Source organism: Thermobia domestica, chromosome 14 (assembly GCF_964235325.1).
Source record: "Thermobia domestica chromosome 14, izTheDome1.hap1.1, whole genome shotgun sequence".
Taxonomy (NCBI): domain Eukaryota; kingdom Metazoa; phylum Arthropoda; class Insecta; order Zygentoma; family Lepismatidae; genus Thermobia; species Thermobia domestica.
In genome coordinates this window covers 55,233,043-55,255,888 of record NC_137467.1, presented here as the reverse complement: position 1 = coordinate 55,255,888, position 22,846 = coordinate 55,233,043, and the positions used below count along the sequence as shown (strand labels likewise).

Sequence of the window (22,846 nt, the reverse complement as noted above, 5' to 3'; positions counted from 1 at the left end):
ATCACTTGGGTGGTGGGTCACAGTGGGTTACGGTGGGTCACGGATCAAGTTTTCATTGACTCACACCAAAAATTGTACTAAAGAGGAAAGGCTCCTAAGATGCACGTCGGCGATTATGCTCCAATTTTGCATATAGATAGTACCCAATCAGAAAGCAATAAATCTGAAACCTTTTACGGTACCACCTCCTAGAACTCGAGAAGCAATCATTTTATAATCGTTTCGGTGTCGAAGTCAGAAGAACACGCACCTAGTAATCGTAACGTTGATGGTTCGCGCCCACTCTGAGATACTTTTTAATGTTTTTTTTTGGTTTATTTTAATGTTCCTTGATTAACAACCAGTGGCGAGAGGCCGTTAGTTGCCCATCAGTGGTACGTCAACGCTTACGACATGGTATCCATGAAGTCTGTTGGCACCCGTAAAAGTCTGAAACGGTGAAATAGATGTTAAAACCGGAAAACACATATTTAATCTTTTCAAAGGTACCCCGTGTCGAGGTAAAAACATTTGCCCGAGGGCCCTCTGGAGGGTCTGAGAAGGGTATAACTCAAACTTTGAAAATGGCAAGGGGAATTAACTAGTATATAATTCAAAAGTATTACTAAAAGAAAGAAAAATTTTAAGAGCCTCAAGTCTCTATGCTAAACTTGTGCGAGCATTCAAGATGGCAATAAATCCTGCATTGAAAACTCCGTGCCACCTCTAGAAATGTGAAACTTCGAAACCATATCAGAAGAGGTAAACACTTGTCTTATCATGGCAAAGTATAATACACCAATGTAGACCAAATTTGCCCCATTGTAGGTTTATTACATCGCTAATGTTAAATTCTACCTTCCATGGCTGTCGCCTTTAGACTAAAGGACAAATGATTATGAATTATAAAATTAATGGTATAATATAGAAATGGAAGGAATGCTGTGCAAGTTGAGTTTTATTTACCCGTAAAATTGACAGTTCGGCATAGACTTAGAGAAAATCCACAATTTGTTTCTGATTGTTTTCCTTTTATCTTTTTCAAGAACTTGGCTACGTAAGGGCTAGCCCTAGCATGATTGATACCCCAGTATTCCTTCCATTTCTGTATTCTAGCATTAATTACATAATTCACAATCACCCTGTCTTTAACCTAAAGACACAACCATGCAACGTAGAGTTCAATATTAGTGATGTAATAAACCAACAATGGGGCACTTCTTGTTCTACCTTGGTGAATTATACTTTTAAGTGTTTACCTCTTCTGATGTCGGTTTTACAGTTTCACAATTGTAGAGGTGGCCACGAAGTTTTCAATGAAGGTTTTATTAACATCTCGAACGCTCGCGCAAGTTTAGCATTGAAACTCGAGACTCTTACCATCTTTATTTTAATTTTAGCTATACTTTAAAATGATATACTACTTGATTCCCCTTGCCATTTTCAAATATTGAGTTGCACCCCTCCTAAGACCCTCGGGGACCTTGAGGTAATGTTTTCACCTCGATACGGGGCATCTTTGAAATTATGAAATACGTGTTTCCCGGTTTAGACATCTGTTTCATCGTTTCAGATTTTAGGGGTGCGAACGGATTTCATGGATACCGTTTTCCTTTATTCTCTTAGTTTTCAGATACAACCCCAGTCCCCATGCCGTAAGCGTCACTGGACCACCGATGGGCAACTAACGACCTCTTACCAAAAATTGGTGAGCCCGCACCTACGATCCGCGGTGGCCCCATTTCCGTTTTGAAAATTAAACCACCAGCATCAGAGACGTATTTAATCGCCTATATGGCTGATTTGTTTATATTCAGGTGAGTCTGAAAAGCACTAAAAACGCAAGTACCCCGCGGTGAGCGCGAACCTTCAACCTTAGGTTTACTAGCCGCGTATTTTTTCGACTTCACCACGGAACCGACGAAGAAAATCTCGCTTGTACAAGGGTAAATTGTTGAGGTCTTAATTTAGCTAATCAAACAAACCCCTCTATCTCAAGTTCTATGAGGTGGTACCATGAACCGTTTCAGATTTATTGCTTTCTGGTGGGGTATTATCTATGTGCAAAATTTGATTTAGGAATTAGATTTCTGGACTTTCGGCGTTTAAGATCATTTAGCCCGTCACGTTTGAGGGATGACTTCCCTCGGCGAGCGCACTATCCTGGCAAAGGCAAGGAAGAAATGATTGGGGAAGGAAGGAAGCCGCCTGGTACCTATAAGTTAAGTACTACCCCGGCATTTGCCTGGTGTGAATGAGGAAAACCCAGGAAAACCTCATTCAGGGTGGCTGGCCTGAAAATGAGTTTTGCACTTTTTCGATCAAGTGTCCCCACCGAAAATCGAACCCGGGACTGCTTACACCGAAGGCGAGAGCCTTAGCGACTGCGCTACGCGTGGCCACGTGAAAATTTGAGCAATATCGCCGATGCGCATCTTCGGAGCATTTAGTACAATGTTAATCAGAAATGATGTGGGTGAATGAAAACTTAATCCACAACACACTGACAACGACCCACCGTGACCCACAAGAGTCACCACCCAACGTGACCTCATGACCCACCAACAACTATAAATCACTCTGAACCATTGTGACTCCGACCCACTAAAACCCATCGTTATTAACCCTGATCCATGACCCACGCCATCCTCTCTACTGACTAAAGAGGTTAAACTTGTAATAAACCAATTTTTCCAGTAGTTAGCTCCTGTAAAAACTCACAGGCTGCGTCTCAAAAGCGAAGCCGTAATTTCTATTGCTATTACTACAATTGCAAATATCAAATCGAAAAGAGCCTGAACTTTTTTTCATTAAAACCAAATGAAAAAAGAAGAAATATAAAGGTCTTGAAAGTAAAAGATAGACAAAGGCACCAGTGTTCAGAAGATGCTGTCTACAATGCACTGAGAAGAGTGGATCTTACATAAATACATGGATCTTTATATAATTAAATGTTCTTTTACGTATGGGAAGCTAAATGACAAAGAAACATATGCCAACATTAATACATGGTTTCGAAATATTGTATCATTAAGTATTTCAATCAATGTCATTTTTTTCTATACTTAGTAACAAGTCTTATTCAGAGCCTTATGCAGAGTCGTTTTGACATATGATTACTGTCATACTAAAGGCCTAACTACTGCAGGAAACATATGTTAGTCGAACTCTTTAGCATGTCACTAATCACACATCAAAACGACTCTGCATAAGGCCCATTATGTTTAAAAGAAGGAAATCAGATCTGCACAACTTTTCCCAATTGGAAAAGTTGGCTTAGAGGTTTCAATTTGGTTTACTTTTTTCCGAAAGTACCCGAAGTTGGACTTAGAAAAAAATGCCTCTAAACAGCAATAAAGAGTGCGATAATTCTTTATGGAACAGTATGTACATATTCTGTTCCATAATGTTATATTGTTACTCCTGCCTCTAAACAGCAATAAAGAGTGCGATAATTCTTTATGGAACAGCATGTACATATTCTGTTCCATAATGTTATATTGTTACTCCTGCCTCTAAACAGCAATAAAGAGTGCGATAATTCTTTATGGAACAGCATGTACGTATTCTGTTCCATAATGTTATATTGTTACTCCTGCCTCTAAACAGCAATAAAGAGTGCGATAATTCTTTATGGAACAGCATGTACATATTCTGTTCCATAATGTTATATTGTTACTCCTGCCTCTAAACAGCAATAAAGAGTGCGATAATTCTTTACGGAACAGCATGTACATATTCTGTTCCATAATGTTATATTGTTACTCCTGCCTCTAAACAGCAATAAAGAGTGCGATAATTCTTTATGGAACAGCATGTACGTATTCTGTTCCATAATGTTATATTGTTACTCCTGCCTCTAAACAGCAATAAAGAGTGCGATAATTCTTTATGGAACAGCATGTACATATTCTGTTCCATAATGTTATATTGTTACTCCTGCCTCTAAACAGCAATAAAGAGTGCGATAATTCTTTACGGAACAGCATGTACATATTCTATTCCATATTTTTATATTGTTACTCCAGGATCTTCAGGATTACATAACTAGCTACTTAATTATCGTATTTTCCATTAACCCTCGCAGTACCTAGATATTTTTTGTAACCCGGACTAAAAAGGGGGGTTAAATTGTGTCTACCTGTTAAGGCTAAATATATCTCGCAAAAAAAAAAAAACAAATTAGAAACGATCACCAATATCTAGAGGAATTGATGTGAACAATACACAGGATAAGAATAACAGCTATTTATTATGCTGCCATCTAGGAGTGGCAATTCTAAATGTCAGTCACATCTTCTACCAACAGAGGGTACTTATAATAGCAAATTTTATGAGAGACACTAACATTTGCACCATCCTAACGTTTACGCTTTAGCTAAACATGGTGAGCAAAATCATGTATATTTTTTTACAATTTTAAAGCAACGATGAGAAGAGTAATTACATATAAATATGAGGTGGGCGCAAAGTACATTCCCTTAGTGGGTAGTGCTAGGGTTAAAATTGAACTAGTTATTTAGTGCAACACAGTTTGTGATTGAAAACCAGTGTTTATAGCACAGTATAAATTTGCATTACACTGATTTTATGTTTTATTATACCTGAGTTTTATTATTATTATTATTATTATTATTATTATTATTATTATTATTATTATTATTATTATTATTATTATTATTATTTTGCTTTATTGTAGTGTTCCCACGTATCCAGTAGAACTGTCAACTGAAGGCAAGACAAGTTTTGAATTTTTTATCAGTCATGTTCCTTATATGGTGAGTATTCTGGTAATATAACGCATCATATTTCATGTTAAAGAATGTACGATTTGTGCAAATACTCATTATCCTATAGTCAGAGGGTAAACTTAGAAAAGCTGATTTGATGGTGGCAATTTGTTTTTTTTCTTTCACATCTTCAAGTAATCAATTTACTACATGGATATTATTGTATTTGATTGTTACTATATTAATATATCTAGATCTTAAGGGGCCTAGTCACTGAATAATTAAAATACCGCTAATTTTACACTAATTATGTGATATCTTCAAGTAGATAAAACATAATCGAAAAATGGGGGAAGAGCTCCATAGACAATATTGTTTTGCATGAGGTACCATTATCACGAGTCACCTAGTAGCTTTCCATTTGCAGCCATTTAGAAACGCGAGAATAAATGCCATTTTCTAAATGATTGGAAATCGAAAGCAGATAAGTGAGTCGTGATAACGGTTACTCATGTAAAACAACTTGGTCTAGTGAGCTCTTGTTCCACTTTTCGATTATTATATTTTATCTCTTTGAAGATGTCACATAATTAGTGTAAAATTAGTGGTATTTTAATTTCGCCGTGATGGAGCTTCTTAAAGGGTGTGTATATTAGAAAAACTTGTATTAGAGGATTTTATTCACATATCGCACACTTACGAATTTTAGCTTCTTTTGGGGTAACCAACTAATGTATTGGAACAGAAAATCTGAAGTCACTATTAATAGTAGTGTGTTCACACAATACAGTAATTTCCAGTATCGTACAAAATTTTACTTCCACTTACACTAACATGAGTATAAACTAAACATAAAAAGTAGTTGAATTTTAGTGCACGGCCATGTGCATCTTGATTACTAGTTTGGACGTTAAGAAGGTTTTATTTCTCTAACATCGTGTTCAGTTAATATTAGTGTTAATATTTCTAATATAGCCTCTCATTTTCTGCTCCGTTATAAGTCTCCCGTCTCCATGAACGAATTTGGCTATTAATTCAAAATTACCATATGCAGGTTTTAAGTTACAGTTACTAAAATTACTGCACTTTATTCCTACTCGCATATTGTTGATAAGTATACGAGTTTTGAAGCACTCCTTGCAATTGCCATTCATAAGGAAACCTAGAATATATGCATAGGCATCACTGTATGTTCGGACTATTCATTAATTGAACTAAATTTCTATGTTAAATGTTGTGTTATCTTCCTTTTTTCATTTTCTTTACTACCATGGAAGGCACTCCTATTTCGTCTTTTTTAGGAACTTTCTCATCACCAACATCAGCTTCAGTATCACTGTTGCTACTTTCAGTTCCCATTTCTCATCTTCACCGTCTCCTTTAGCCTACCCGGCATAATCGTGGCATGTAAAACTTAAAGATTTCATTTCATTTTTCATTTTTCAGTTCCATCACTTTCCATCATTTCTGGAACTACAACCATCTTCCGTCAGCAATGGCGGAATTAACCTACTTTAACGAATAATATTTATTTATGATTTAAAAACAATCTGGTGCTTAACTTCATCAACATTTACGCACAAGTTAATAGTTCCTTGTCGTATTTATATCATTTGTTTGGCCAATACAAATTCTTTTTCGTGTGTGTGTTTTAACAGTACCTATAATCTCTTTCGTACTATGATTTACCTCAACCAATTATTGTAAGAATCTCGTCAGGCTATTATGCCATGATTCAACTCCAATATAAATTAGTTCAAAATTTACATGTAAAATGTTTATATTTGCTTCTCATGACCTAATTTAAATTATGGATTACTTATTTTATTGCATGTCTCTTACAAGATACATTCGCGAAGTGTTTCCTCGAGATTTGTGTTGATTCAAGCGGAAAGTTCTTCTCAGATCAATGTGTATTGTACTAATTTCAGCGTCCTATACCGGTAATTTACATATTTATGGGCCTTCATATATTCGACAATAGTATGGGCCTTCATATATAGTGTATTCAATTATACACTATAAAGCTTGGAGACAAAATTGATTTTAGTTTCTTTAGATGTAACTGGACATGAATGTAGGCATATACAAAACAAATTGGATCAAGTACTGCTTCTCTGGCACAAGTTACCCACCTTGGCTTCCATCTTGGATCCACTATATTGGATTCCACTTCCGATTTTTCAAATGAGAATATATATATGCAAGTGATACATCAAAGCATGTGCAATTTTCTCGGAAATTCATTGGCGTAGTGAACTTTACCGTAGCTTGTACCGCTTGCAAGTTATTGCATGTTAAATGTTAGGCAATTCACGAATATTGGACCAAATAGAAAGTTGTGCAGGTTCCCGTGTGTATATGTAATAATTTAGTGATTTATCGTTGACGAAATATTCTCTAAATGTACGTACATACATACAGGCACACAAATGTCAATACGTAAGTGGTAGGTCTTTTCCCAAATCTGGTGGCATCTGGATTTACTTTAGGCATTTTGAACGTAATAGAATACTTCCTTGTTATAGTATAACATGGAAGTAATAACAAACACTAACAGAAATGTAATAAGTTTATGACACCAATGTTGTATAGAGTTTGTTTATACCTACAGTATTTTTCCAGTTAGAAATTGTTTTGATTTATCAATATCACAAACGTATGCGTAACTGATAATACTCTGCAATGTATATTTGCGAAGTGCCTGGAGGGATTTGATATGCAATACCTTCCAAAAGGTAAAATTCACTACACCAATGAATTTCCGGGAAAATTTTACCTGAATTTGAAGTATCACTTGCACCTATTCCCATTTGAGAAAAACGAAAGTTGAATCTAAGATGGCGGATCAAAGATGGCGGCCTGGGTGGATAACATGTGTTAGAGAATCAGTATTTGATCCAATTTGTTTTGTATATGCCTGCCTTCATGTACAGTTACATCTAAGAAACTAAACGCAATTTTGTGTCCGAGCATTTATGATTGAATTCGAGATATACATGAAGATCCATAAATATGCAAATTACCGGTATGGGCCGCTAAAATTAGTACAATACACATTACCCCATAGAGAACTTTGCATTTGAGTCAATTTTGCACGAATCCTAAGCGGACATTGTGCGAATTATCTTGTTAGAAAGACTTTATAGAATACATGATATATAATTCAGACCACATTTTTCGATTAATTTTGTCCCATGTATAATGTAAAACGAGAACACCAAAATACAACTCTATTTCTTGTTTTGCCGGTAGAGTTTCCAAATATCACTTCTTAATGAGATATTATGTCAAAAAATGTGTCCTGAGAAATTTTAATTTTATGCCTATCTAGTTATGTAATAGCGTTGATTATTCACTCACTAACTAACCCATAACTTTTTAAATATATACGTATATTTACTAACTGAAATGCCCTGTCTTTGTGTTGGAAAATATGTTTGTGGAAAATATGTAAACTCCTTCCGGTATTAAGATATACATTTCTTTGTAGGCGTAACTTTAATGATCCGTAAAGTAACTTCCTTTTACTCCATCCATATATCGGCCAATAACACTCTTACGCGTTCACTGGAAGTTAAATAATGTGTAAGATGCATAACAGCAGCAATGTCTTTAGCGTTGCATTATAAAGAATAGAATTTATACAATTACTTATCAAAATACAGAAATCAGTGAAATCAGTAATGAAGGGAAATATTATGGCCCTGTCAATGCCATTTGACCCAAAATGAAATGTACAAGGGAGGTCGATACTTTTAGCTTTGCTTCTTTAGATATAACGAATTAGGGGAAATAAATAGAAAACCATATGTTTAAAACCCCTTCGGATTAGTCGTCCCTAACAAAACTAAAGAAATGTATTAATATTGGAGAGCAACGCCTTCCGAGTATCCTTGTTGATTTCAAGACCAATTTTAATACTCCTTTTTGCTATGCGCATGACTTGTATGAAAGCAAGTGCCTCAGTGAAATTAATGACGAAGAGAAATGTCTTTATTGTTTCTGTACTTATAAATTGTGAGGGTGGCTTACATGTACAGGAATAAGGTTAAAAGCAACGCCTTCATTGATTCCGTCCTGAAGCCTGTAAAGGAATAAGTGAAGTAATTGAAGAATTGACATTTCCATTTCCACACCTTCGATTAAAGTAAAGAATTTATTGAAATATAGAATAGCCAACTCCCAGATAATGGATTTTAGTCCTGGGTATGTTTAATTCATGAGCATAAGGATGTGTATCTGTAAGCATTATGCATCTAGACTCACTTACATCTGATGTTTGCATATTAGGTAAAAAAAAAAAACAGCAACAAGAACCTAACAATCACTCAATAAAGCGTATAAATTTTATATTGGAATAAAAAGTATTTGTTGAAGCTCCAGTACTTTGGCTAGGTGACTGCTCTATTATTTTCGTATTAGTGGGTATATATACGCATTAATGTTATCGGACGTTACAGTATAATCCCTGTTCCAGAAGAAACTGATTTATTGACCTAATATGCAGAAGCTATATAATAAAAATTGTATAAGACAGTGTACGACGTTAGTATATGCTTTCAAAATCCATAAGATTTTGCAGGTGATCATAGTTTCAAAAAATAAGCTCCAATTCGAAGTTTAACTCGTAGATATAAAGAGTTGAAAAGAATATGGCACGAAATAAATAAATGGAATGAAAACAAAGAAAAGCTTATATGAACATTGCGCATGTTAGACATTCGTAGTACTGCTTGAAATCAATAGTTCACGTCCAGAAGAGCAGTACACAACTCTCAGATTTGAACTATATATTTTGAAATAACATAACAATTTACCAATAATACGTACATCAATCTAGGTAGTCTGAAATTCAGAAAGTGCTCATAAACTTTGTAGCACTGGATTCACAGAGAGAATATTAATTTTCGCGTAATAACTGGAAAGATATATAATCACAATAGTAGAGAACATGTGTGACTTTTAAAATAAGGTTCAGAGCAAAACAATAACCAACATGACTCGCTAGTTGAATTCATATATCTGTAGTAAGTACATGAGAAATTTAAACATAACAAAACATTTATGGTTTCTTCAATGGATGAGTAACTATCGAAAAGTTTCATTAGTTACCTTTGTGATAAGAATACTTGCAAATAACACTGTTCAACAACGAAAATGTAAATTGAACAAAATCAGCTAATTCTTATTGATTTTGTGGTGCTGATCACGAATTTGAAAGTTATTTTCGAATATTAGCTCTACTTTTTGTTTTACAGGCATGTCTAATAATAACGCTTTAAAAATCAATATATTCGTTTCGTTTGGGGTAAAATGTTACACTGATCCGGCAACACTGGAGAAACTATATGAACGCTTGGTTTCATTGTGTTCCTTATCTCAGTAGTGTTCTGCTATTATTAGAAAAGACAGGTTTAGTGCAGTTATCAGCGTTTTGGGTGTGACGTTTGTGTAGTGCAGGACATAAAAATACAACTACAAGTACGCAAAAATACTGGTATTTCGAATGTATATTTTTAAATAGTTGTCGGAACTATTTCCAGTGACATTTTGAGGATTTCAATAAACAAAAATGCCGCGAAATTGCATAAACAGTGCGGATAGCTTCTGCTACGTGTGTGGGGAAGTGACATTTTCCTCACAAAAGCAGACTATAACACCGCTAATAAGAAAAGCCTATAAATATTACTTTGGTTGTAAAATTGGAGACCAAGATAAATCTTGGGCACCCCACATTATGTGTAACACTTGTGCCAGCAATCTAAGAAATTGGATTAATGGGAAGGGGCGCTCAATGCCTTTTGCAGTGTCCATGATTTGGAGGGAGCCAAGCGACCACATTAGATACTGTTATTTTTGTATGGTTCCTTCCGTCAAGAAGGGAATTTCCATGAAGAAGACGGCCTTGATCTATCCTATTATTCCTTCTGCAATGCGCCCTGTTCCACATGGAGAAGGACTACCTGTTCCTGACCCACCTAAAGAATACGATCTTTTTTCTGATGATGATCAAGAAGTTGAAGCTCCTGAATCAAGTACTTCGAAGGACCCTAGGTTTGTTGTAGAAGAACCTCCATGTGAACCACATCGACTTACTCAAGAGGAACTAAGTGATCTAATCAGAGACTTGGACCTCTTGAAAAGCAAAGCCGAAATTTTAGCGTCACGCTTAAAGCAATGGAATTTAATGCAGGAAAAAGTAAATATTTCAGTGTATCGGAATAGGGAGATGTTCACTTCATTTTTTTGCTATGGAAGACACACTTGTGGCATGTACAGATGTAAATGGTCTCATGAAGGCACTTAAAATTAATTACGAACCTACGGAGTGGAAGCTCTTTATATATTCGTTCAAGGCAGTGCTTTTACATATTGGAAATGAACTTCCTTCAATTCTTGTAGGTTATGCAGTTCATATGAAAGAATCTTATGAAAACTTGAAACGTTTACTTCAAGCCATTAAATATTACGATTTTCAGTGGCTCATTTGTGGTGACCTTAAAGTAATAGCACTGTTGCTAGGTATGCAGTTAGGGTATACAAAGTATTGTTGCTTTATATGTTAATGGGACAGTAGAGATCGTGGGTCTCATTACCGCAAAAGTGATTGGAGTACCAGAGAAACTCTTCAGCCGGGAGTGAAAAATGTGCAGCATGAACCACTGGTAGATCGTAACCGAATTTTGCTTCCCCCTCTACATATTAAATTAGGTCTTATGAAAAGTTTTGTTAAGAGCATGAACCAAGAGGATGAGGCCTATAAGTATCTAAGAGGACAATTTCCTCGATTAAGTGATGCCAAAGTTAAAGAGGGTGTTATCATAGGGCCACAAATTAGGCAACTATTCAAAGATCACAAGTTCGACGAAATTCTCCAAGGTGAGGAGAAAGCTGCGTGGGAAAGCTTGAAGAGTGTTTGTTCACAGTTCTTGGGAAGACACCGAGCAACAAATTACAAACAACTGGTAACAAAGTTGTTATTGTGCAACGAAAATCTTGGTTGCAATATGTCTCTGAAACTCCACTTTCTTCATTCACATCTAGACTTCTTTCCCGAAGATTATGGAGCAGTAAATGACGAACATAGTGAGCATTTCCATCATGATATTGCAGCCATGGAGAAGAGATATGAGGGAAAGTGGAGTTCTAACATATTGGCCGACTACTGTTGGACTATTGCAAGGTATGATCCAGATGTAACCTACAAAAGGCAAGGCAAGTGAAGACGCTCAAAATAAAATACACATAATCCTGTACAAGGGATCACTTGAAACTTTTGTCTACATTGCAGTGTAGTTCTTGCACAAAAAGGTATTTGTACATATTTTTCATGTTTTGATGTTAATACTGATTTTTATTACGGAATTGTTAATGTTTAACTTGCCCACGGTTACTTTATTTTCTGTATCTCTGTGAAACTGGTATTTGCACAATTTTGAAAAAGGAAGTACAAGGGTATAGAAAGCTATAGGTTAGGGTACTTCTTAAGCCCCAGCTTATCACATCACAGTGAAATAGATAGAAAAGGTGAAATGTAGGCTTTTACAAGGATTTTGCTTTAATATTCTATAAATATTAATACATTTGTATATATACTGCTACTGTTTACAAGAGCGTTTTTTGTTACAACTTGAGCTAAGAAAATTCTTCTATTATCATTTCCTTTCATATTATGCTTAAATGAATGTAAAAATCGCAATTTCAAAGAATTTACATACTTTCGATCAACATTTGTTGAACAGTGTAATCATACACGTGGAAAAGATTTTAAAAAGCGATAACGTTATTTTCACTCTAGTGTCAATATGACATCTAGCATTAAATTGCACTAAACCCTTTATTAGTCAATGTTGGTTAAAGCAACATCGCTTTCTATTGAGTTATGCATATGAATGATAGCATCTGTGATCATTTAGTTTGGATATGTGTTTTAATAAATTGTTCAAATATGCAATTTGAGGGATTATAAGTTTAGATAGTTCTAATCGTCATCAACAGGTGACAGTCAAATTTATTGTTACGGATTCTTTGTATCTCAAGTTCCACGGAAGTTTGTTTTTAACTAATGTTTGGTGGTCTCTAGAAATATATTTCATTAAATCTCTACTAATTACTCTTACTGACATATATTCCTTATTGTAATGGACAATATTACTGCACTAGCAATAAATTCTTTGATATTTTAGAGCAATGTTGCCTGGAAAGTTCTTATTTTGGGAATAGTAAAGACTTTTAAAATTATAAATCATTGCCAGGAGGATGTGTTTCAGTCACTAAAAGCAACTAAAATATTTTAACAGGAAACTGTCAACGTTTGCCAATTAAAGGATTAATACTCTCTTGATAAAAAATGTCCTCGGAATCACCACCATGCTGCGTTCTCATTCACTTGATTTGACATTTTCTTTTTTATGGGTTGCCACAACTCTGAGCGATATTCCCTCCCAATTTCAACATCCTAGTTTGTCATTTATGAAAGTGACGAAATGTTGGGTATATCTGGGCACATGTTTCGATTTTTGCAATGGAGTTGATTTTGCAACAACGAGTGTGTGCGTTAGAGACGGATTCAATGGTGCAAAAACCTTGGAAATGTTAGAAACGTGTTTTGGTAATGATACTCTAAAAACAGTGGTTTACGAGCGACCAGCACCCAATGAGCCATGACCGAAGTAAAATATGTCGTTTTTAATCGAAAATGGTGACGGTCACGGTTTTCATGGATTATAACGGTATTGTACATGATGATTTTCTGCCAGAAAGTCAGACAGTCAACAAGAAGTAATATTTCAACATTATGAAGCATTTTCGTATAGCAATTCACCTAAAAAAGAGATCTCTGGACAAACAACTTGTGGAGTTATTTCACCATGACAACACAGCGTCACACAATGCTATCAGAATCCGAGAGTTGCTCACCAAAAGCGTAACAAATACAATTCAGAAGCCACCGAAGTCATCCGATTTAACTCCGTGCAACATTTTTCTGTTTGATCGACTCAGCAAATCATTACGGGGAAAGCGTTTTAGCAGCTGAGAGGAGATAATACGATAATCGAAGACGGATCTGATGCACACATGCACGGATCTGTGCACAATCGAGTACCACAAATGTTTAGAGAACTGAATTAAGCGCTGGCTTAAGTTCGTTGCTGTCGATGGGGATTACTTCGAAGGGGACAACATCAATTTCAGGAATAAACTTCCATTTTTTTAAATTTTGTGAGTGCATTCCGGGAACTTTTTGATCAAGGTAGTATTTATAGAACCACTGTAAATGCAATCCAAATATTATCTACGTAAGTGCAATCGATCAAGAAACAGAAGAATACAAATTACTCTACTTTTGGTCTCTTGTATGAAGTTAAATGTTTTCTCCAATATATATTAGGCATACTATAAAAAATGTATCAATAAATATTTAATGTAATAATTAGTATATTTTTATCTTTAGGTTCTTGCACACCAAGGTTTATCGTTAACTCCAAATGAGATAAAACTGCATTTTGATGTAATAGGAACTCCAAGCCTTGAATATCTGATAAATTTTCACGAAGATGTTGCTGATTACCAAGTTAAAGCCTCTTTTCCCATAAGTTTGAGGAAATGTAGATTTCTAGATGAAATTGACAAATTATGGGCTTTCAAGTATTATACTAAATTTGCCTGTATATACCAATGTTTTGTTTCAAGGAAACTAGAGTTGTGCAATTGCACGGATGTTAAGGCTGGATTTTCTAAAGGTATGTGTTCTAAAGGAAACAAAATATGTTTATTATATTTACCTCTATTAGAATATTGTTTCGCAGATATTATCATTTCATATCACACCTATAATTAAATTAACAATAGAAGAGTCGGGTTTTGTATTTACTTAAAACCACCATTGGGGGTCAATTTGACCCCCATAAGAAACTCACACCTTATTAAGAGGAAATTATGTTTTAATTAATAAATGGTGCAAAATGACAATATGTAAGATGTAACTTCCTTCACAATGTGCTTTTGCATGAGTAAGAAACTAAGAAAAGAAAAAAACAATGTGATGTTACACAGCACATTACGAATGGTAACTCAAGATGTTTCATAATAAGTATGATACACACAAACATTAACATACTATGAATGATCACAATATGTTCTAAAATTCGTTAGACATCAGTACAAGTTGAACAATATGCACGCTTAAGAGTCACCACAACGTATTTCCACAAATTGGAATCTGGCGTCGCTCACAAGTAGCAGAAGATTTATTCTGTCCCTTGCATAGTTGATAAGCACTCTTGTTCCGCTTTTTGGTGAGTAGTGGAACAACTGGAGGGCATTTCCTGCACAAAGCACCAGTTCGTAGTCCTGTCACCAGCGTAAGAATAAATCCTCGTCGTGAAATTCTATTGCCCGATGATTCCTTCAAAAGTATCCAAGCATTGAGTGCGTTAATGTCAAGGACGATGTTAATTACGTGAACAGGCAACCTGTGAATTCCACATCTTGCATTGTACTTCACTCAGCAAATGGTCCGCTAGATCTGTGCCGCATTTTTTGCCATTGTAGTGAGTGACAGTGTTCGGTTCCTTCTTCGGACAGTTGTCTGTAGACATACTGTCTTAGGATGCATAGTTCTAAGTATCACCACATCCTCCTTGCTCTTGCTCTTATATACTTTAGTGTTTTGTCTTCACTTCTCAGTGCAAAAGTCGAATATCGTTGCATTGAAGTGTCATGTGTAATAGCAGGCAATTCTCGTAGAACCTCATTATTCCAACAACGTGATTTTCTTCGTAGAAAGTTCATCTGCAAATTTCAAAGATAAACGGTTTTTATTTATTCTTCTGTATGACACAGTTCTGTACAATGAATACGTACTACAGTGTATTACTGCTGGTAAAGAACCCGTCAAGAGTACAGTGTGCCCTTTACGTAAGGCGCCCTTGCAAACTCACATCAGAGTAAAACGGTTTTATTTATTCTTCTGTATAGGACAGTTCTGTACAATAAATAAATACTGTTACTGTTGATAAAAAACCCGTGAAAGGTACAGTGTGCTCTGCGCGTAGAGCGCCCTGCGAAACATCACATTATAAATAAGTAGTTTTAGTTGTTCCGTATACCAGGTTTGTATAGTAAATTCATATAGTGGCTGTTGGTAAAGAATCTTGAAAGGATAAAGTGCGCCCTTATAAAAGACGAACTGCGAAATATCACATTATAAATATTAAAAAAAAAACTCTTCTGTATATCAGTTTTGTATTATATATTCATACAATTGCTATTGGTAGAGAAAAGGTAAAGACTACGATCACTTTTCAAAAAATATGTATAAAGCCAGTAAAGCAATTAACATGTAGGTCTATTTGGTAAGATAATATACGAGTTTTTCATGCTGCTATCATTTATTGCCCAAAAACTTTCAGAAGCTAGGCGCAATCGATACAGCGCAGTTTAAACAAGTCAAGTTTTTAAAGCTCTTTATTTACAAATTTCATTGTTCCTGTGTGTTTTAGAGCAGTGTTCGAATATTCAGTGCCTATTGTATTCCTAAAATATAGCTCTTGTGATTTATTGGTATATATTTAGCTTTAATTTCTTTGACAAAATAATTATTACAAGAACTGGAAAATGTTTGTCTAGAAAAGACATGTTCACAGTTTAGCTATTTAATACATAAAATGGGGCCCGTATATATACAGGGTGTAACTTAATTAATATAACAAACGTCGGGAGGTGATTCCTGACAGCGAGATAAAACGAAAAGTATACACCAAACTGGGAGTAAAAATGCCTCCTTTCCTCACATTGATCACCCGAAAATTTGCCGAAAAAGTATAAAAACAGCCATAACTCGAGAACAAAACATCGGATCGAAATCGAGTAAAAGAGAATATCCATAATTTTTAGCCACAGATTCCATTAGTGCTCAATCGGATATAGTGCAGTGGCGGCAAAAGGATGACTCCCAAAGAAAATGGAATATTCCTTCGAGTATTTTATGAAACGTTGAATGAGGGAATTGAACAACAATCAAGTATAAGATTTCAACAATCAGAAATAATAGTACATCTTTTAAGTTACAACAACACTTAGAATTCGAAAGAAAGAGAGATACACATATGTGAGTGATCTATTTTGTCTCAGTGCAGAAAAAACTCTCGGAGGAAGAATTTAAATGAAACGAAGTCTTTAACGTATCAGGTTAACGTATATCTTCTAGGCTAATGATGACGGATGATAAATGAACGGCTTTCTGTCCAAGTTACGAGTGCGTGAAAATGGGAAAATAACTCTGATTCAGATTAGGTTTAAAACTACTGTGCATAGGACAGCCAGGCAGCATGTAAAGAAACATAACATGCAGTATCCAAAAATGCAAAAATCATATGTGATGAACGAATGTACAAGGGATTCTCCATATGACACAGGGATTCCCAAACATACCGTGAATACATATTGGGCAAAAGTAAGCTGCGATAGAGGGTTTCCTCACCGTAATATGTAATTCCGTTGAATAGGGTAGTTCTCTGCACAGAAGCAACAGAAATGGACAAAATACGACATGTTGACACATTGCATAATGATACAAAGAAATGCGCTGGGACATTATATTTGATTTATCCGTGAGACAAATCTTCCAGAGATACTTTCGAGGAGCTTTCCCCTCCCATGAAGTTGGCAAACCACCCCTTACCCCTAAACTATGCAAAAATGCATTGCTAGTGTGAATATACCGAAATAGCATCCTCGTGTAGCTCACCTACATTTTGATTTTGTCACTACTTGGAGAAGTTTCCTAGAAGAAAATTCGTAGGAATTACGTTCAGAAAATGATGTAAAATCTTTTTTCGATGCTCTAATGTACGTTGGAGCTGGATGGAATACCTACACGGAAGAAAGAGAATGTGGCACTTTTGCGTACATGTAGCAGCACTACGTAGCTCATAGTACTTTCACTAAGGGTATGATGCTTTGGTCACACACTACGGAAATATCGTCCCTTGTGTGCCAATTGCAAATGGCTTGCAAGACGCTGTCTTGCAGTTTTGTTGTGGAATGGCATCAATTAGCGTGACTATGTTGTAGTAGGCATCTACGCAACTTGTGAGTGATAAACATAGTCCGATGCTCTAGTGTTACGTATGGAAGTGCTGTATAACAGGATAAGAAATGTTGCGTTAAATGGTAAAGGGTTGTGTCGATCACGATCGTGTAAAAGTGTAGACATCAGTGTTTAAGCAAAATTGATTACTAATATATATATGCTTGAGCAATGGCAGATTACCCTGTCCACGAGCTGGCCGATATACATCTTATTTATGGAGAGACAAGAGGAAGTAGCCTATAGGTGACGCGTTTATATCGTAACTGTCGCCCTCAAAGAAGAGTAACTTTCCCTGTATTTTTTCACACCTCCAGAGAGATAGAGTCTCTTCAATTTCTCCTACTTGAAATCCGAGGAAATCGCACCACGTGGGCAGTTGAATTTGAGTACAGGGTACTGGGAGTGATCATAGACGGCTCCGAAACTAATGGTAGCCATGTGTTGGGTGTAAAAATCCACGTGCCACTCTATTGAACGATCAGCAGCAAAGATTTAGTGTGAGCATGCGGTGAGGTATGGTGGATAATTTTGTGGTAGGACTGCATTTATTACCACAATAGGAGTCTGTGTAGGAGTAACCATCTTTTATTTTAACGTAATGTTCTCCCAAAATTGTTAGAACACGTGGCCTTGAACATAAGACATCAGATGTGATTCCAGCATGATAGAATACCTGCACATTTTAACAGGAATATGCAGACCTATCTAAATGAAACATTCCCAGATCGTTGGATTGGGAGAGAAGGACCTGTGTTATGATCACTCCGTTCACCATACCTCACGTCCCTTAATTTTTTTGGGGGGGAGTATGAAACACTTTTAGCTAGGCCAGCCGTAAAACTTGTTGCTCGAGTTAATATAGTTGCGGTAGTCATCACCGAAATTACAGGTGTGCTTGACCGCACACGGAAAAATTTTCTTCGCGGATGTCATGTTTGCAATGCAGTCAACGTCGAAAGTATCAAACTGTGAACTGTTATTCCTCACAGCTGTCTCGTGTACACATACTGCATTGCACAAATACTGCAAGGTACCTCTGAGTATTTCACAGTTATCCTGCTTTGGACGGAACAAAATAAATCGGTAGTTTGAAACTGCATTTCTTTGTAAAATTGTGCAACTCGCGCAACAGCTTGTGTTTCGTCAAAGTTCCATTGCTTCTCTGCGTATTACGAGGTAGAAATCTTTTAATGCAACTTACTTTCGCCCAAATTGTATTCACATAATTTTTGGAAGTCACTGTTGTCACGTGAAGAATCCTTTGTACTCCCACTCACCATACGTGATATTTGCCATCTGACTGTCTTCTGCATAGTCGTTATAAACCTAATCTGGATGAAAGTTATTTTTTCATTTTTCCACACTCTTAACTTGGACAGGAAGCTGTTCATTTTTCATCCGCTACCATTAGCCTAGAAGATATAACTGTAATATGTTAAAGAGTTCTTTCTATTTAAATTCTTCTTCCGAGAGTTTATTCTTTGCTGTGTATCAATCACACATGTGTATCTCTTTTTTTCGAATTCTAAATGTTCTAATTTGAACGATAAACTATTATGTTTGATTGTTGAAATATTGTACTTAATTATTATTTATTTTCCTTATTCAACGTTTGATAAAATACTCCAAGGAATACTCCACTATCTTTGGGAGTCATCCTTGCACCGCCTTTGTACTACATCCGATTGTACACGAATTCAATCTAAGGCTAAAAATAATGGACATTCCCTTTTGCCCGATTTCGATCGGACATTTTATTCTTCAGATGGTTGTTTTTGCACTTTTTCGAAACTTTTCGGGTGGTCATAGCTCTAAGGCATTTCTACACGCAGGTTGGTGTATACTTTTCGTTTTAGTTTTATGTTGGGGACAGAAATCACCTCCCGGCGTTTACTATATTGAATAAATTACACCACACACACGCACATTATATATATATATATATAATACGTATACATCTTTGTGTGGGCGCCCTTTTGGTAGACTTGTCCACCGGCCTCGTTAGCATCCCAGCACGGGCCTGGGTTCAATGCCGCGTTCACAAAAGCTCTCCACTGACTTCTATCCTTAGCTAACTTCATGCACTTTCTACTTTGTATCATTATTTTTGCGAGATCCATCTTAATATTGTCCTCCCATCTGCGCCATGGTCTTCCTAATGGTCGTTTTCCGATTGGTGTTGCAGTCAAGACTTTGAAAGTGTTTCTACTTTATCCCATTCTAGCTATATGACCTATCCACGTAACCTTCCTAGACTTGGCGACTCTAACAATGTTTGGCAAACCATATAAATTATGTAGTTCCTCGTTATGAAGTTTTCGTCATTCCCCATTCCCGTTCTTCTTAAGTCCGAATATTCCTTTCAGGATCTTGTTCTGAAATACTTTCAGTCTATGTTCTTCCTTCAGAGTAAGCGACCATGTGTTGCAACCATACAGAACAATAGGCATGATTATCGTCTTAAAAATTTTAAGCTTCAAATTCCTAGAGAGAATTCGCGACGACTAGGGATTTTGAACCGAATAGTAACATGAATTTTCTACTTTTAGTCGACAATTAATTTCTTCGTGAATATGATTTTCCTCTTTTAATATTGATCCTAGACATTTCAAAGTATTTACTTTATCAAAAGCATTATTTAATATTTTAACGCCTGCACAATTTGCCGTATTACGGTCCCAACGCACTTCCATGTATTTAGTTTTCTCTGCATTTACTTCTAAACCCATGTCCCTGCAAGCGTTTAATAAGATCTCTGCATTTCTTTCTACTGTTCTCCTCTCATCCCCTATTAAATTTACATCATCAGCATATGCCATAACCTGGTGAATATCGTTCAACTCTACGCCCTGGTTGCTATCTTTGATTTTCCTTATGGCGTATTCCAGCACAAAGTTAAATAATAATGGCGACAACGCATCTCCTTGTTTCAGGCCATTTTCGACGTGAAAGCTTCTGGACAAAAATGTTCCTACCCGGACTTTACTTTGGGATTCATTTAAACATATCTTAATTTATCTAATTAGCTTTCTCGGTATTCCAAGTTCTGTAAGAACGTTCTACCGTGTTTCTCTCCTAACCGAATCGTATGCCTTTCTAAAATCAATAAATAATAGATGTACCGGGAATTGTATTCCCACTTTTTTCGAGTATTTGGCGAATGGTAAATATTTGATCGATAGTTGATCGATTTCGTCTAAATCCAGACTGATAATCTCCAATAATTTCAACTGCATATGGGGTCAATCTTCCTAATAGAATATTTGAAAGGATTTTATAGGATGTTGAGAGAAGAGAAATACCTCGATAATTATTACAGTCAGTTTTGTCGCCTTTCTTAGAACATTGAATGATTTTTTTTTCAGTCTTGCGGCGCTTTTTCCTTGCTCCAGATGAGGAGAATGAGTTTGTGTATCTTGTTCCACAATGTTTCGCTTCCAGCTAAAATTAACTCAACCGGAATTTCATCTACACCCGGAGATTTGTGATTCTTTATTTTCTTTATAGCGGTTTCTACTTCTGTTCGGTTGGGTTCTGGAATATGCAGTTCTGCAATGTGTATCTCCTTTTCTTCACGCACATTAATTTGTGAATGGCTGTTCAGCAAATCGTCAAAGAACACTTTCCATCTATTTAAGATGCTGTATTCGTATCAGTGAGATCTGTTCCGCCAGCTTTCTTCAATATATAAGCACGAGGTTGATAGAATTTCTAAAATTCGCTGATCCCCTTATACATGTCCCGAATATTTTAAATCTTACTATTACCTTCGAGTTCCTTAATTTTAGCTTTAAAAAAATCGCGTTTCTTTGTTCTAAAAGTTTTGGAAATTTCCCGCCTGATATCTGCCTGTTTTCTCTTCTCTGCTAGTTTAATGCATTCCCGGTCGAACCATGGTTGTTCCTACGTATTTCCGCGTGTCCCAATTTTTGTATTGCTGAACTTTTAATGTTTCAATCCAAGAATCTTCAACACTAGTGCACTCCAAATCTTTTAAAATCGAGAATCTAATCGAAACTTCAATTTGGTATTCCTAATTTCTTTAAATTAAAACCCTCCGTTTTCGGACATTGAATATTACCTTTATTCAACGATAATCTCTCTCGCATTATCGCTGCTACCAGGTAGCGGTCAGTGTCACAATCAGCCCCTCTAAACGACCGGACATCAATTAGATGCTAGATTGCTTTCTTCTATTTACTAAAACGTGATCAATTTGATTATGTGTTTTTCCGTCTGGTGATGTCCAAGTGTATTTATGAACGTCGCGATGTGGGAATTTTGTACTCTTCACGATTAGGTTTTCGGATGTTGCAAAGTTCACGAGTCTAACACCGTTGTCATTACATTCCTTATGCAGACTTTCGTTCCCTATAATTGGTTTGAAAATATCCTCTCGTCCTACCTTCGCATTGAAATCCCCTAATAGAATTTTCATATGGTATCACGGGAGTTAGTCAAATATTCGTTCCACTTCTTTGTAAAACTGTCCTTTATATTGTCATCCTTACCTTCCGTTGGGGCATGTACATATAAAACAATAATGTCATACACCCTTCCTTAAGAGTAATAAAAGAAATCCTGTCAGTAACAAATTCAACTCGTTTAATTGCTGGCAATATTCGTTTGTAAACGAAAAACCCTGTTCCTAACTGGTGATTTTTATTTCCTTCCCCTTAAAAGAAGATAAAATGTCCGAAAATCACAGATCCATTTCCTTCCCACCTAAATTCCTGAACTCCTACTAGATTTATCCTGTATTTCTCTAACTTACTCGTACGGATTTTAACGTGCCTGCCCTATAAAGACTTCTAATATTCCATGTTCCAAATTTCATGTCCATTTTCTTTTGCTGAGGTCGTACCAAGTTATCAGTCCTTGTCCGTGGCTTTTGTGAATGTTTCTGAAAAAGTATCTTTTCTTTACAGGATGAGGGTGTTAACCTTACCCAAACCCCCAAGCTGGAGGACCACTCCTAGTCGTCTGTTCGCGACTGCTTATTCAGTATATTCGCAGCTAACCTCTATATCTAGAGGCC

The 22,846-nt window shown here is 36.1% G+C and overlaps 1 protein-coding gene across 1 annotated transcript in view; it reads left to right on the top strand.

Moving 5' to 3' along the window:
• Positions 1-22,846, top strand: part of LOC145669677 (uncharacterized) — a 429,650-nt gene that overhangs the window by 360,866 nt on the left and 45,938 nt on the right. Inside the window, exons 11-12 of the mRNA XM_081737933.1 lie at positions 4,679-4,757; positions 14,167-14,455. Coding sequence (XP_081594059.1) covers positions 4,679-4,757; positions 14,167-14,455 — 368 coding nt within the window. The remainder of the gene's footprint in view (positions 1-4,678; positions 4,758-14,166; positions 14,456-22,846) is intronic.